At 40.6% G+C, this 12,696-nt stretch overlaps 1 protein-coding gene across 5 annotated transcripts in view; it reads left to right on the top strand.

The window, feature by feature from the left end:
- Positions 1-12,696, top strand: part of zzz3 (zinc finger, ZZ-type containing 3) — a 34,847-nt gene that overhangs the window by 8,303 nt on the left and 13,848 nt on the right. For all 5 annotated transcript variants that reach the window (XM_055202805.2, XM_055202808.2, XM_055202806.2 and 2 more), the window contains 4 exons: positions 6,977-8,432; positions 11,682-11,820; positions 11,947-12,094; positions 12,176-12,303. In XM_055202805.2, the coding sequence (XP_055058780.1) occupies positions 7,042-8,432; positions 11,682-11,820; positions 11,947-12,094; positions 12,176-12,303 (1,806 nt within the window). In that variant the 5' untranslated portion in view covers positions 6,977-7,041. The remainder of the gene's footprint in view (positions 1-6,976; positions 8,433-11,681; positions 11,821-11,946; positions 12,095-12,175; positions 12,304-12,696) is intronic.

Genomic DNA, 12,696 nt, shown 5'->3' with positions numbered 1-12,696 from the left:
ACCTGGTAATTATCACGTTGTGGGGACCAATTGTCCCCACAAAGATAGGAATACCAGTAAATTTTGACCTCCTGGGGACATTTGTGAGGTCCCCATGAGGAAACAAGCTTATAAATCAAACAGAATGATGTTTATTGAAAATCTTATGCTGAGTTTACACCAACAGTGTTTCAGGCGTCAAAATCATGTCTACCGCGCGTGGTTTGACGCTTTTAACAATTTGGATGCATTTGCGCGTGTAGAGCGGAGTAGATGCGAGGAAAAAGCAAGCATTTGACGCGAGTCAGAGGCAAACTCCGTTTCTTGTGGGAGGGGCAAGTGCTATGCGGTTGTCTGTTTGCAAGATGACTGATGTTGATTGTGCATTTATCGAGAGAGTTGCCAGTTTGTATTTGATAACCTTACTATAGGGGGGAAATAAACGGCGCGGGTCGATAAACGTCACATGACTCAAAAGTGAAATGTGTATTACAACTTACCAGGTTGCACCATGTCCTCACTGACACTCTTACATGTGAGGTCCTTTTTATTCCAGTCTCTATAGCAATAAGAACTTGTATCGTATAGCTCCAGGTAGGGATGGGCATAATTAATCGACGATCGATAATTGATTGTTAAGAATTTCGTCGATGACGTTAATTTGTTATCAATTAATCGAATGCATTTTATTATCTAACTCCTGTTTCACAAATACTCAGTATGCAGTGCATTTGCGTATGTGTGCGGCGAATCCGTCAAGCACCCGTTGCAGTGCGCTGCTGACCGGTTATTCTGCATATAAAACGTTCATGTGATTGACACTTTCTGTGAACACTTTTCCGCATAAACAATAGAACAAATCATAATTTTTTTTCACAAAACAATATATTTTAGATATTATTTGACAGACTAGTAAGTGTGGAATAAGGATATTTAAAATCTCTAGCCTGGTGGTCAGGATCTGAATGGATCAAATCAGCAGTTTTGCAATGCTTTATTTATCTCCACATATATCATAAATAAAAATAAGCAGAGTAACTTTGGAAGTCTACCCTTCCACATTATATATTTCCTTCTATGTATGTATATGATTTCCAAATAATAAACGAGAGTATTCAACGACAAAAAGCGTCTCATATGGAAATAAATCCTCACAATATTATTATTTCTCAAAACTTTATGACAAAAATAAGCAACTGTATTCCTACAGTTATTCAAAGATGCAGACATTATTCCGCATATAATTTGAATATTATATAAAAGTATTCATTTAACGGCACATTTCATATGGCAAATAAATATCCTCACATTAACATAACAGCATAATGAAATGAATAAACAGACAATGAAACAGGATTGAAATATAAATTGTATTATTATTACCGGAAAAAAGCAATATTGCTAAAATAATCTCTGAGGTAAATGCGTCAAAAACGCTGTTTTCCGCACAATAAGTCTAAATGAGCAATAAAAGTGAAAAAAGCATTATTAGGCCATGTCTCAAAACTTTATATGACAAAATATATTTAAAAGAAATGTATACTTAGTTATTCAAAGATGCACACATTATTCCATATTACCCCCGTTTATGAGCACGTTTGTCTCTGGCCTCGCTCTGTTATGTAATAGATTGACAGGTGCGCATCTCCGTCTTTCAAACACATATAATTTTGTAATTACTACCTTAGGAAAATTAGCCATGATTTTATCATTGTGAAAATGTTTTTTTTTTTTGCAGATAAAAAACGATTTGTATTTCCGCAATTTTACTACAAATAACATGGTTATGGTAGGCTATATTGTGGAGTTGGAGACCATAGTAAATTTGTGTCTACTGTTGTTTTACAACAAATAAAAACTAAAAGACTATGTTAGTATAATTAAACAATGGTGAATGGGGCTCACAAAACTCACGCTGTTTCACACATACTCTGTATGCGGAATAAGCCAAGTTAGCGCTGAGGTACCTGTGCATCCCAGTCAGTCTCCTCGGAGCGGCTGTTTTCGGCGGCGGCTGGACTGACGGTCACCATGGGTTGCGCTCGCGTCTGACCCCAAAACATGCTTTTATTTCTAAAAAAAAAATCAGTAGACTGGTGCAGAAGTTTTATGCGAGTTACTAAAGTTAGTTATTTTTCACGAGGCTTTAAGTAGCCTAATTTGTTATAGCCTAATGTTAGGAAGGCTAATTTCTTGCACTTTCTTCTGGCTTGAATAATTTTGAGTTACATTTTGACAAAACCTTTCAGATCTAAGTATTATGTTTTTTGTTTAATTTAATGTTAAACATGAATCTGTTTTTTTATTTTGGAACTAATGAGGTCTCTGTTTAAGAACGCTGGCTCGCAGCTGCAGGTTCCGCTGCTTTAGAGCACCGCACATGCACGCACATATATGTTTGAAACATAGTTTAACTATCTGCCACAAGTTGATCTTGTAATAAAGGTCTCATCGAGGAAAAACATGCTGTATATTTGTATTCATTGCATTTTTTAAGTATAAAAGTTAAATAACAAATTTTATATAAAAATATTAATGATTAATCGATAGTCGATCGTTAATTCTCCCGACGATCGACAAAGAAAACTTAATCGAATGCCCATCCCTAGCTCCAGGTGACTGCTCACGGACAATATCAAGCGTTGGTTGAATGAGTGACTCCGGGCGGGGCTGCCACCACAGCAGCAAGCAGGCTCCTGATTGGTTAACGCGACACGAAATTCCGCCAAAGTTCAAATTTTTCAACTCGGGCGTCAGCCGCAAATTCGCGTGAACCGCAAAATGTACAAAAAGCACCATTCATGCGTACTGCGCACAACGCTCAATTCACGCCTTTTGCATGAGCTTCACGTGCGAATAAAGTGGAAACACGTCTTCCGCGGCGCGCCAAACGCCTCTTCCGCGCCGCGGGACCTCCTGATGCGCGTCAACGCATCTTCACATTGACTTAACATTGAAATCACTCGCGCTTCACGCCTCTACCGCGGTTGGTGTAAACTAGGGATGCACCGATAGGATTTTTTGGGCCAATACCGATTTAAACAGACAACTTCTGGCCGATGCCAATACCGATTGGTACTTAAAAAAAAGTTGGGCTTCTTTTCACCCACTAAAGTGCAGTCTGTTTTTTTTATTGTCCAAGACATTTGAGCCAGCTCAACAAAGGTTTTCTGTCGGTGCTTAAGTATAGTGCACACCAGAACATTAAATCATTTTAATTGAACAACAGACATGCAATTCATTGCCTTTATGCGGTTAATTAATAAACAATCGGTATCTGCCTTTTCTCGTGCTATTGCCGATATGCTGATGGTTTCAAATTCATCAAAAATCGGTCGATAAATATCGGCGGCCGATACATCGGTGCATCACTACTGTAAACGCAGGATAAGGTACAAGAAAGTTTTCTGTGATGGTTGGGGTTAGAGTTTGGGTTAGGGGAAAGGAATGGAATATACAGTTTGTACGGAATAAAATGCATTATGTCTAGGGATGCACCGATATGGAAATTTTGGCCGATACCGATAACTCTTTATATTTGGGGGGGGCGATAACCGATATATATATAGGCCGATAAATATTCATATTATTTTCACAATGAAAAACTCCCAGGCTGCGGACATCTTGGGGCCTATACCATGAAGCCGGTTTAAGTGGATAGCCAGGTAAGTTTAAGATTAGTTTGCGCCAACCCTGGGTTTTAGGTACCATGAAAGTAGCGCGGCTTTAATCGGTGTTGGTCGCCATGGTATCTTACGCTGCACGGCTAACCTGCCCCGGGGCAGGTTATGTTCTGGATTCGAGATCTGAGACTGCAGTTTGACCAATCAGCTGCGAGCAAAGAAATTATAGCTGACGTAACTACAGCGTCTCCGCGCAAATTTTATTTCTTTGTATTTTTTATTTAACTTTTATATTCAAATATAAACATTAAGGCATATTTAACAATCACTATTTTTCGTGTTGATACCGCATTTTAATAAAAAAAGAGGAAAAAAACTAAGAAAAAAAGGAGGGCTTAAACATCCAAAGCAGAAATAAGAGGTCTCCGCGCAAATTGTTAGAAGAGCACTTCGTAGAGTTTTTTAGTTTTTAGTTTTCCCTTGCCCAGTTATTTGTATGAAATATCTAGATTTTCCACGGAAGGAATCTCTTATCTTTGCAAACTTCTTGCCTTACATAAGCAATGTATCACGTTAAATTCGTGCACTTACTGTACCGTAAATGATGTGTATTGCGTTGCGCTTTTTTGCAAGTGGTACATACTTGTATGCGGTCGGTGGGGAAAACACGGTTTGTCGAACCATCCGCAAGGTGGTCCTCGCACTGTAAGAAAGCCTACATTAACAGCTTCATAGTGTTCCCCGGACATTTCCTGACCATGTCTTTAAAAGAGGGCTTTTATAAAATTCCCTGTAAGATTATTAACAAATGTAACAATGTAAATTAACTCAAAAAAGCATGTTTCACTTTGGGTACCTAAATAAATTATACAATGAAGTACACGTTAATGTACATGTTATATTAAAAAGAGCAGAGGCAGTATTATTTCACTCTTGAAATAAATTTTTATAATCTTCATATTTTTGTATAATTAGCTCATGCTCCTCCGCTAAAAAAAATACACTGCTCGTACGTGCTCTCTCTATTTTCTATTCCGATTGGTTGTTCGGTGCCGACGTCACTCTTTTATGTGCACGCGCGGGTGGAGTAATCATAGCCTAAAGATCAAAGCCTGAGTTGACAGAGAAAGTTGATAAGCCGCTTCATGGGACCAATAAAGCCTGATTGCATCGGTTTGGTTTTGTCAACTCAAAACCAATCCTGTAACTCCGAGTTTGTTCAGCTACCTTCATGGTATAGGCCCCTGGTCTTTGCGCTAGACTAGCATACTCTTCTAAAGCCCGCAACACGTGTCATCTTCGTGCTATGTCACAGAAAGCACCAATCAATACTCCACATGGCCAGCAATGAGCAAGTGAAGTGGTTCAACAAACCAAAATAATCCATCATTTATCGGCTTTCATTTATCGGCCTAATTTTGCTATCAGACCGATAACCGATAATATTAAAAATAAGCAGTTATCGGCCGATAACGATATGTCGGCCGATATATCGTGCATCCCTAATTACGTCTATGGAATGTCCCCACAAACCATGGAAACAAGAATGTGTGTGTGAGGGTACACACGCGTGCATATGCGCATATGCGCATATGTGCACATGTGCATTGATGCATATAGGCTTACATATAATGCATACATATATTATAAAAATGTAAACGACTGGTGGGTGCTTGTCACAAGCAATGCTTAGGTTACTTGGCAATGGCAGGCGCTCTGGAGCGCTCAAGCGCTTTGAAAAGAAGGAAGAAAGTGGCACGAAAAGAAGGAAGAAAGTGGCACAGTCACGTTTTCTGTGTGGTTTTAGATTCAAAATGTGAAGCAATTGAGCATATGTGCTTGGGAATTTCGGTGGGTGCCCGAGCCGAGCCCAGGAGCAGCACCAATTGGATCGGTGCCTATTTGTGTGTTTATTGTAGCACTTCCACCTGTGAAACAACACATGGTTCAAGTGAGGAACCTTATTAAAGGATTAGTCCATTTTCTTAAAAAAATATAAAAATACAGATAATTTACTCACCACGTCATCCAAAATGTTGATGACGTCTTTCTTTGTTCAGTTGAGCAGAAATTATGTTTTTTGAGGAAAACTTAACAGGATTTTTCTCATTTTAATGGACTTTAATGGACTTCAATACTTAACAGTTTTAATGCAGTCTAAAATTGCAGTTTCAAAGGACTCTAAACGATCCGAAACAAGGCATAAGGGTCTTATCTAACGAAACGACCGCCATTTTTGGCAAGAAAAATAAAAATTATCCACTTTTAAACCACAACTTCTCTTCTTCCTCCGATCCTGTGACCCGCCAGCGCGTCCTCACGTAATACGTCATCACGTCAAGAGGTCACGGATGACGTATCGAAACTACGCCCCAGTGTTTACAAGTGTGGAGAAAGAGGACCGTTCCGACGTTGTTGTTTGTCAAATGATACTAATTAATGTCTTTGTGTCAGTTTACTGTTTAAAATGGTCCACAAATGTGCGTTTCATATATGTTACACGTGACATTTCCACAGCATTACGCAATCACGTGAGGTCGGGCTGGCTCGTCACACAGCCGGAGGAAGAAAGTTGTGGTTTGAAGGTGCATATTTTTTATTTTTCTTGTCAAAAATGACGGTCGTTTCGCTGGGTGGGGCCCTTGTGCCTCGTTTGGGATCGTTTGGAGTCCTTTGAAACTGTTTAAACCGCATTAAAACTGTTAAGTGTTGGGGTCCATTAAAGTCCATTAAATTGAGAAAAATCCTGGAATGTTTTCCTCAAAAAACATAATTTCTTCTCGACTAAACAAAGAAACAAATCAACATTTTGGATGACATGGTGGTGAGTAAATGATCTGTTTTTTTTTTTTTTTAAATTGGACTAATCCTTTAAAATAATTTTTATATCACCTTCATTGGATTGCAGATTTTTGAGTAATTATACTCGTAGCTTATTTGCAGTTTGGATTTTGGTTTAATAGCCTTGAGTTTGACTTAAGCTTATCTAATTTTACCTGGTTATGCCTTCAGCAGTCTTGTACTATATAGTGGATCTATTTTTCTAAAATATCAAATTGAAAAGATGCAGAACTATTGCAAATACCAGTGTGTATACCTTTACAAAAAATACAATATAGTTTTTTTCCCCTTTTTTACTAGCATAAACGATCACATCTTTGACCGGTAGCAAAAGCATTCCCTTTACTTCATTTTTCCACATTTGGCCCTCTTTGGGACTTTCATGTGTTTTATCTTTTTTTAATCGATGAGTCTGGATATAAATATAATGAATATTTATTATGTTATTTATGACCTGCCATGTTTATGCAACATTGTAACCCATTTAACTGCACATGAATGATGTGAGGTTATTTTCTCTTTGTATTCCTCAGGTGCCCACGTTCTGCTGCTGAGGAGAGAGCACCACGATGAGGAGACAGTAGGCACCCACCATAGTATGGCCGCGTCCCGCTCTTCGCGCGTCACAAGATCATCAGTGGGGATAAATGGATTGGATGAGAACTTTTGTGGTCGAACTCTCAGGAATCGCAGCATCGCCCAGCCAGAAGAGAGCTCTTCACCTCCTGCGCCCAGAGCCCGCTCGCCCAAAAAGAAACAGGACTGTCAGCAGCACCAGCAGGCCGGAGCGCAGGTCGGAAAGGTAGTCGAGAACAAGGCGGAAAGTGAGCCCTTGCCCCCCTGCGGAAAGCGGGGCTTGCCAAGTTCTGAGAAAGACGTGTCTGAGAAATCGGACAACTGTGAACGATCAAGGGCTGGGGGTGGGCCAGAAGCCTCCCCGGCCCTGAAGAGGGCCAAGCGGTGCTCTCGCTCAGGTGAAACGCACGGAGTAGAGGAAGAACCTTTTCTGAAACCAGACAGCCCTGGTTCTGCTGCATCAAAGGAAAATGACGAGGTCACGAAATCAATTCCTCCGCTTAGCCTTGACAATGAAGCGGACAGCCCAGCAGAGGACATCGTTCCTCCACTGCAGGCCAGTGAAAACGTCAAGGCCACAAATGGCCTCGCCGAACTCTATAAGGAGAACTCTGAAGTTGCAGCCTTACCTGCAGAGCCCTGTGCCTCCTCTGCCACGCTCAACAACAATCCCTCACTGTTAAATGGCAGCCAGGCTGTGCCCACATCCCCTGACCCTATTGTGCCTTGTAGATCCCTTCATCCCAAGCAAGCCAATGAGTCCGACAGCCCTCAGATTGACTGTGAGAGGAACTGCACGGCGGAAGAAGCCGCTGAGGCCGTCCTGTTCCGGGAACCCGAGATGGAAGTGGAGGTGGACGTCGTGGGGGACACCAGCCAGGTCCAGGATGAGCTCACGAGGGAGGAGAGCACCAACGGCAGCTTTCAGGCCGAGCCGCAGGACCCTTCTGACGACTGCTCGAATATCTCAGGAGAAACGGTGGCGGTGGCTTCCTCCCAGCTGCCCGCGGAGCCCCCCTCCTTCACAGAGCCTCAAGAACACAGATACACCCTGAGGACTTCACCACGCCGCGCTGCCTGTGGTAGTGGGCTCAAAGCCAGCTCCCCCAAACCCGGTTCCCCGCACATAGACAATGGTTCACTGAAGGAAGAGGCCGCACTGGTTTCTCTTTTCTCAGAGGACACCCGCCATAATGATCCTACCCATGATGCACTGGGGCTTTCTAGCGAGGCAGACAGTGAACTCTCAGAGAAAGCAGGGGTCAGTGGAGAAGTGGAAGGTTCGGATAGTAAAGCATCCAGATCCACCAAAGAGCTGTTGGCCAGTCAGGTTGAGGACGATGAGGAGGAAGAGGAGGATCCAGATGTCTACTATTTTGAGTCTGATCATTTGGCTCTCAAACACAACAAAGAGTATGTTTACAGGCTTATGGTTTTCGCAGTCATCTTTTTAGTCCTTTTTTTGTTTATTGGTTGTTTTGCTAAAGCAAGCATTACTATTATATTACTATTCATTACACTTTGGGTTACGGATTTCAACAAACCTCTAACCTTAAATATAAAGCTGAGTTATTGTAGCTTTATAATTCAGATTATATTATTGTAGTTTTATAATTCAAATTATAACAAATATTTTTCAAATTTTAAGTAGTAACGCCTCGCGTTGCTTTAATTTATGTTTCTAGCTATTTAACTTTTGTTTTGGCGGCACAGCTTGTTTTTCACTTTTTGTAAAGGGTCCTTTTTCAAAGTGTTTTTGCTTTAAAATTTGATGATGGCAGAAAGGTTGGCACGTATATACATCTCTGTGTTTTCAATTCCATGTTTACACTTTGTTTCTGTAGCTTAATGGTCAACAGGGCTTATAAAACAAGTAACAGCTGCCGTAATCTCCAAGGACGGTGGTAGGTAATAAGTGAGGGGAAGCTTGCTGCTGGTGGACAGGTTGTCCTGGGTCGATCTCTTTCGGCTTGTGCCCATCTCAGCGTGAGCACTCGGCTGATCTCCTCGCCTGCCCTGCAGGGATCAGGAGCAGCCAACTGGATTGTCTTATGTGTCAACAGGGACCAAAAGCGAATACAGCCATGTCAGTTTATGGGGCCTGTGTGAATTATTTATCTTTGTGTTGCATTAAAATATTCTTAACTGGGACAGTTTTTGGTTGTTATGCACTTAAAGTGTATTACCCCACTCCCAAGTTTCTGGTAATTTGATCTCTAAAAGGGGCTTATGGCCGTCCCTGTGAGATGTTTATGTCTATGAGAACATCCAAATCTTAACAGTAATAGGACGCCCTCTTTTAAGTGAGCCGTATGATTTGGAATATCACACCAAAATGTTGTTATCGACTTTCTTAGAGAATCACTAACTTGATTCAGCTTTAAGTAAAAGCAATATACAAACTCGTGATAATGCCCAAAATAACTGGACTTTTATTATAGGACAAAATTGTGCCGTCTCATTGTGTTATCGAGTATATTGGATGTGCCTGAAATCCATATTACTGCATATTTAATATGTTTTATCTGTTTAAGTGATGCTTGACCTATAGGTGGCAGTGTATTTCCAGCCATATGTCAGATTTGGGCTTTTTGCCATCGTTGGCCAGTTTCCTCAACCCTGCAGTGTTGCATGCCTATCTTCATTTTGAATCTAAACAGGGACGCTGTTAACAGCTGCTCTGTGGTCTAAGTTATTAGACAGCAAGGAAATTGAAGAAAAACTAGTTTACTCGGGCAAATGAATTCTTGTTGAGATTGAATGCCTGCTGTCCTCAATTGATTTTCATTCATGGCATGTTAGGCTACTAGATTGAGTTTACATGGTCTGTTGAGCTACTGAGTAAGATTAGCTCTAAGCAGTAGGCAGAATCTACTTCTTAGAAGAGCATCTTTGTTAAATTCACTTTTTCCTTCTGCCCCCCTTTTTGCTCCTATTTGTGGATCCTATTTTCCTGAGGGTGTGCAGGGAAAAGGTCAAAGCTCTTTATTACCGAGGCAATGTCATATCTCGGTAACTAAGAAGATGAATCTCGAATAGCTCTTTTAAATGTGAGCTTCTGATACCGAATTGATGACGCTATTACTCATGAAAGGGTTTGCGTTGTTATAAGGAAGATAAATTATGGCATTGGCTTAATTTTTAATGTGGTGTTTGTAGCATTTGTAAAGCACAATTTAACCCTTTTCACCCAGCAAGCAATAGCCGTCATTTCACAGTCGAGGTCCGAGATACGATATAGTCCGTAGTGGCTGCCGGGGACTTCTTTTTTCGAGGGTGCTCGATGCGAAGTTCGTCACAACATTTATGTAGCCCATCATGTGTGTGGTTCCTTTTTTCAAAATATGTGTTCGGCGCATCAGGAGATCCTGTTCGCATCACGTGTCTTGTCAAAGTGGGTGCCTGCTGCAGATGCATCTAAAGGGTTTATGATAAAAGAGGCGTTCGCGTTTGCCAGATACTCATGCATAATCAAAGTTTACTGTTAAGGGAGTGTCTTGCGTGTATTTTGTGAACGTGAGCGTCTCTTTTATCGTGGACGTGTGTGCAGCGGGCACTTGTTTTGGCGGGGCGCGTGGTGCGCGCGGGATCTCTTGGCGCGCAGAGCACATGTTTTGAAAAAAGGAACCACAAACGACACTCCAAACACTAATTTTGAATAAAAGCGCCCCTCGGATGAGCAGTCATGAGCCGCCACTTATAGTCCGGCTATGAGTTACCCACTTCTAGACAAATTAAACTTGAATTTGGTTACATGTTGTTTTTGCCAATGTGTTTTTGTGAGATGTTTGATATTTTATTATGTATGTAATCAAAGTCAAACAGTGGTTTGGTTTTATTTATTTATTTTCTGTTATTTTTATGGTTAGACACCCATTAAAGGGGTCATGGCGTGAAAATCTGACTTTTTCCATCTTTAAGTGCTAAGTGCATTTCATCAGCTTATTTGCATTTTAAATGACACACTCAATGACACACTAACATGCTATAATAAATTATCTGTGGATTATTTTGAGCCAAAACTTCACATAAAAGCTATGGGGACACCAAATACTTTTTTTACATATTAAAAAAAGCTCACAATATGACGTCTTTAAATTTTCACTGACAGCCCAAATGTCTGTGCTGTGTTTGGACGGCTATAAGGCATCTTTTTTAAATGCAAAATTGCTTGCAAAAATATTTTCTACCAAATCTGCAAACTTGTTACCTGTTGTTTTTATTTAATACATTTTTTATTTACTGCTAAAAATTGGTGCACAAATGATGGTTTTTAAAACTGTCCCAAATTTTAGTAGCAATGTTGCAAGCTTCATAGAAACTCATAATAGTATAATAGTATATAAACATAAGTGTATTTTTTTCATAGTAGTATTTTCCTTAAGTATCCTATTGATGGAAAGTACCTTGTATTCCCAAATATAGGTTGATTTTTTTCTATTAAAGTCTAGCCATTTTTCCATTTCTAAGTCATGCATGAAGCTGCGCACCCTCTGCATTATATATTTATATGGGAATCACATACAGAGCAAAGTTGTTGTACTATGCAAACATCTAACAATGATTTGTGGTGATAGTTCAATGGCTAGACACATGGGAAGTGTTTTTATGTTAATATTAATGTACAAAGCATCACTGCACCTCTTCTCTTCTGAACATCAGTTATCAGAGGTTGCTCCAGACCATCAGTGTCTTGGAGGCCCAGCGAACCCAAGCCATCATGGACCTGGAGACGCTGGCACGGCATCAGAAGCAGGCACTGACCGACCCCATCACCTTTGTGGACCAGCTACAGAAACAGGTATGAACCTAAACATACCTGTATTGAGCTTTGTAATTTATTTAAGCAAAATTGAAGTTCCTTTTAATATGAATGTGAGCTGGGCCATTTAACTAACAAACTGCATATCATCTACTTTTGACGAAGGTGGAGATGGGACTGCCTCGTCCACAGAGAGTGGTCCAGCTCCCAGACATTGCATGGGACCAATACACCTCAGGATGTGGCAATTTTGAAAGGGAGTTTTGTGACAAAAAACGCAAAACACGACGGTTGAAGTTAATCTTTGATAAAGGTCTGTATCATTCACTGCTGATAATCAAACAACTCTTTGGAGGACGTGCCTGAAATGAAAATGTTTGTTGTTTTTCTATAGTTGGCTTGCCTGCTCGACCAAAAAGTCCTGTGGATACCAAGAAGGAAGTCGATTCATCATCCATATACACATCTTCCCTACCATCAAGTGACGGCCCTGAACACAGCATGACTAGTAGCAGAGCTCAGGTAAACCATCCCATTATATCCCACGTGTGTGATATGGAATAAGACATTTTCTTTGTCGGTGTCTGCTTGCTGCCTTTTAGATTCTGTTTGTGGTGTTTTGTAGTGAGCTTCTCATTATGTTGTGCTTATTTTCTCTCATGACCTACAATTTCACCATATTTCATCATACTCTACTGCATTTGATACGTTATATCGTTTCGCTTGACATTAGTTTGCTATTATGTGTCGTGGAGCCCTAGGATGTGAATTAGTATGCACACTGCACATGCAACAATGTTGCACCATAGAGCGCAGTCTTCAGTCATTCTGCCCAAACATTTTGACAAAATATGCACTTGGCAAGCAAACATCCCATGCATTGATTAATTCCATGTTGTCCAACCAAAACAAGAA

The sequence above is a fragment of the Misgurnus anguillicaudatus genome, chromosome 2 (assembly GCF_027580225.2).
Source record: "Misgurnus anguillicaudatus chromosome 2, ASM2758022v2, whole genome shotgun sequence".
Classification (NCBI taxonomy): Eukaryota; Metazoa; Chordata; class Actinopteri; order Cypriniformes; family Cobitidae; genus Misgurnus; species Misgurnus anguillicaudatus.
This window is presented reverse-complemented; position numbering and strand designations above follow the sequence as displayed.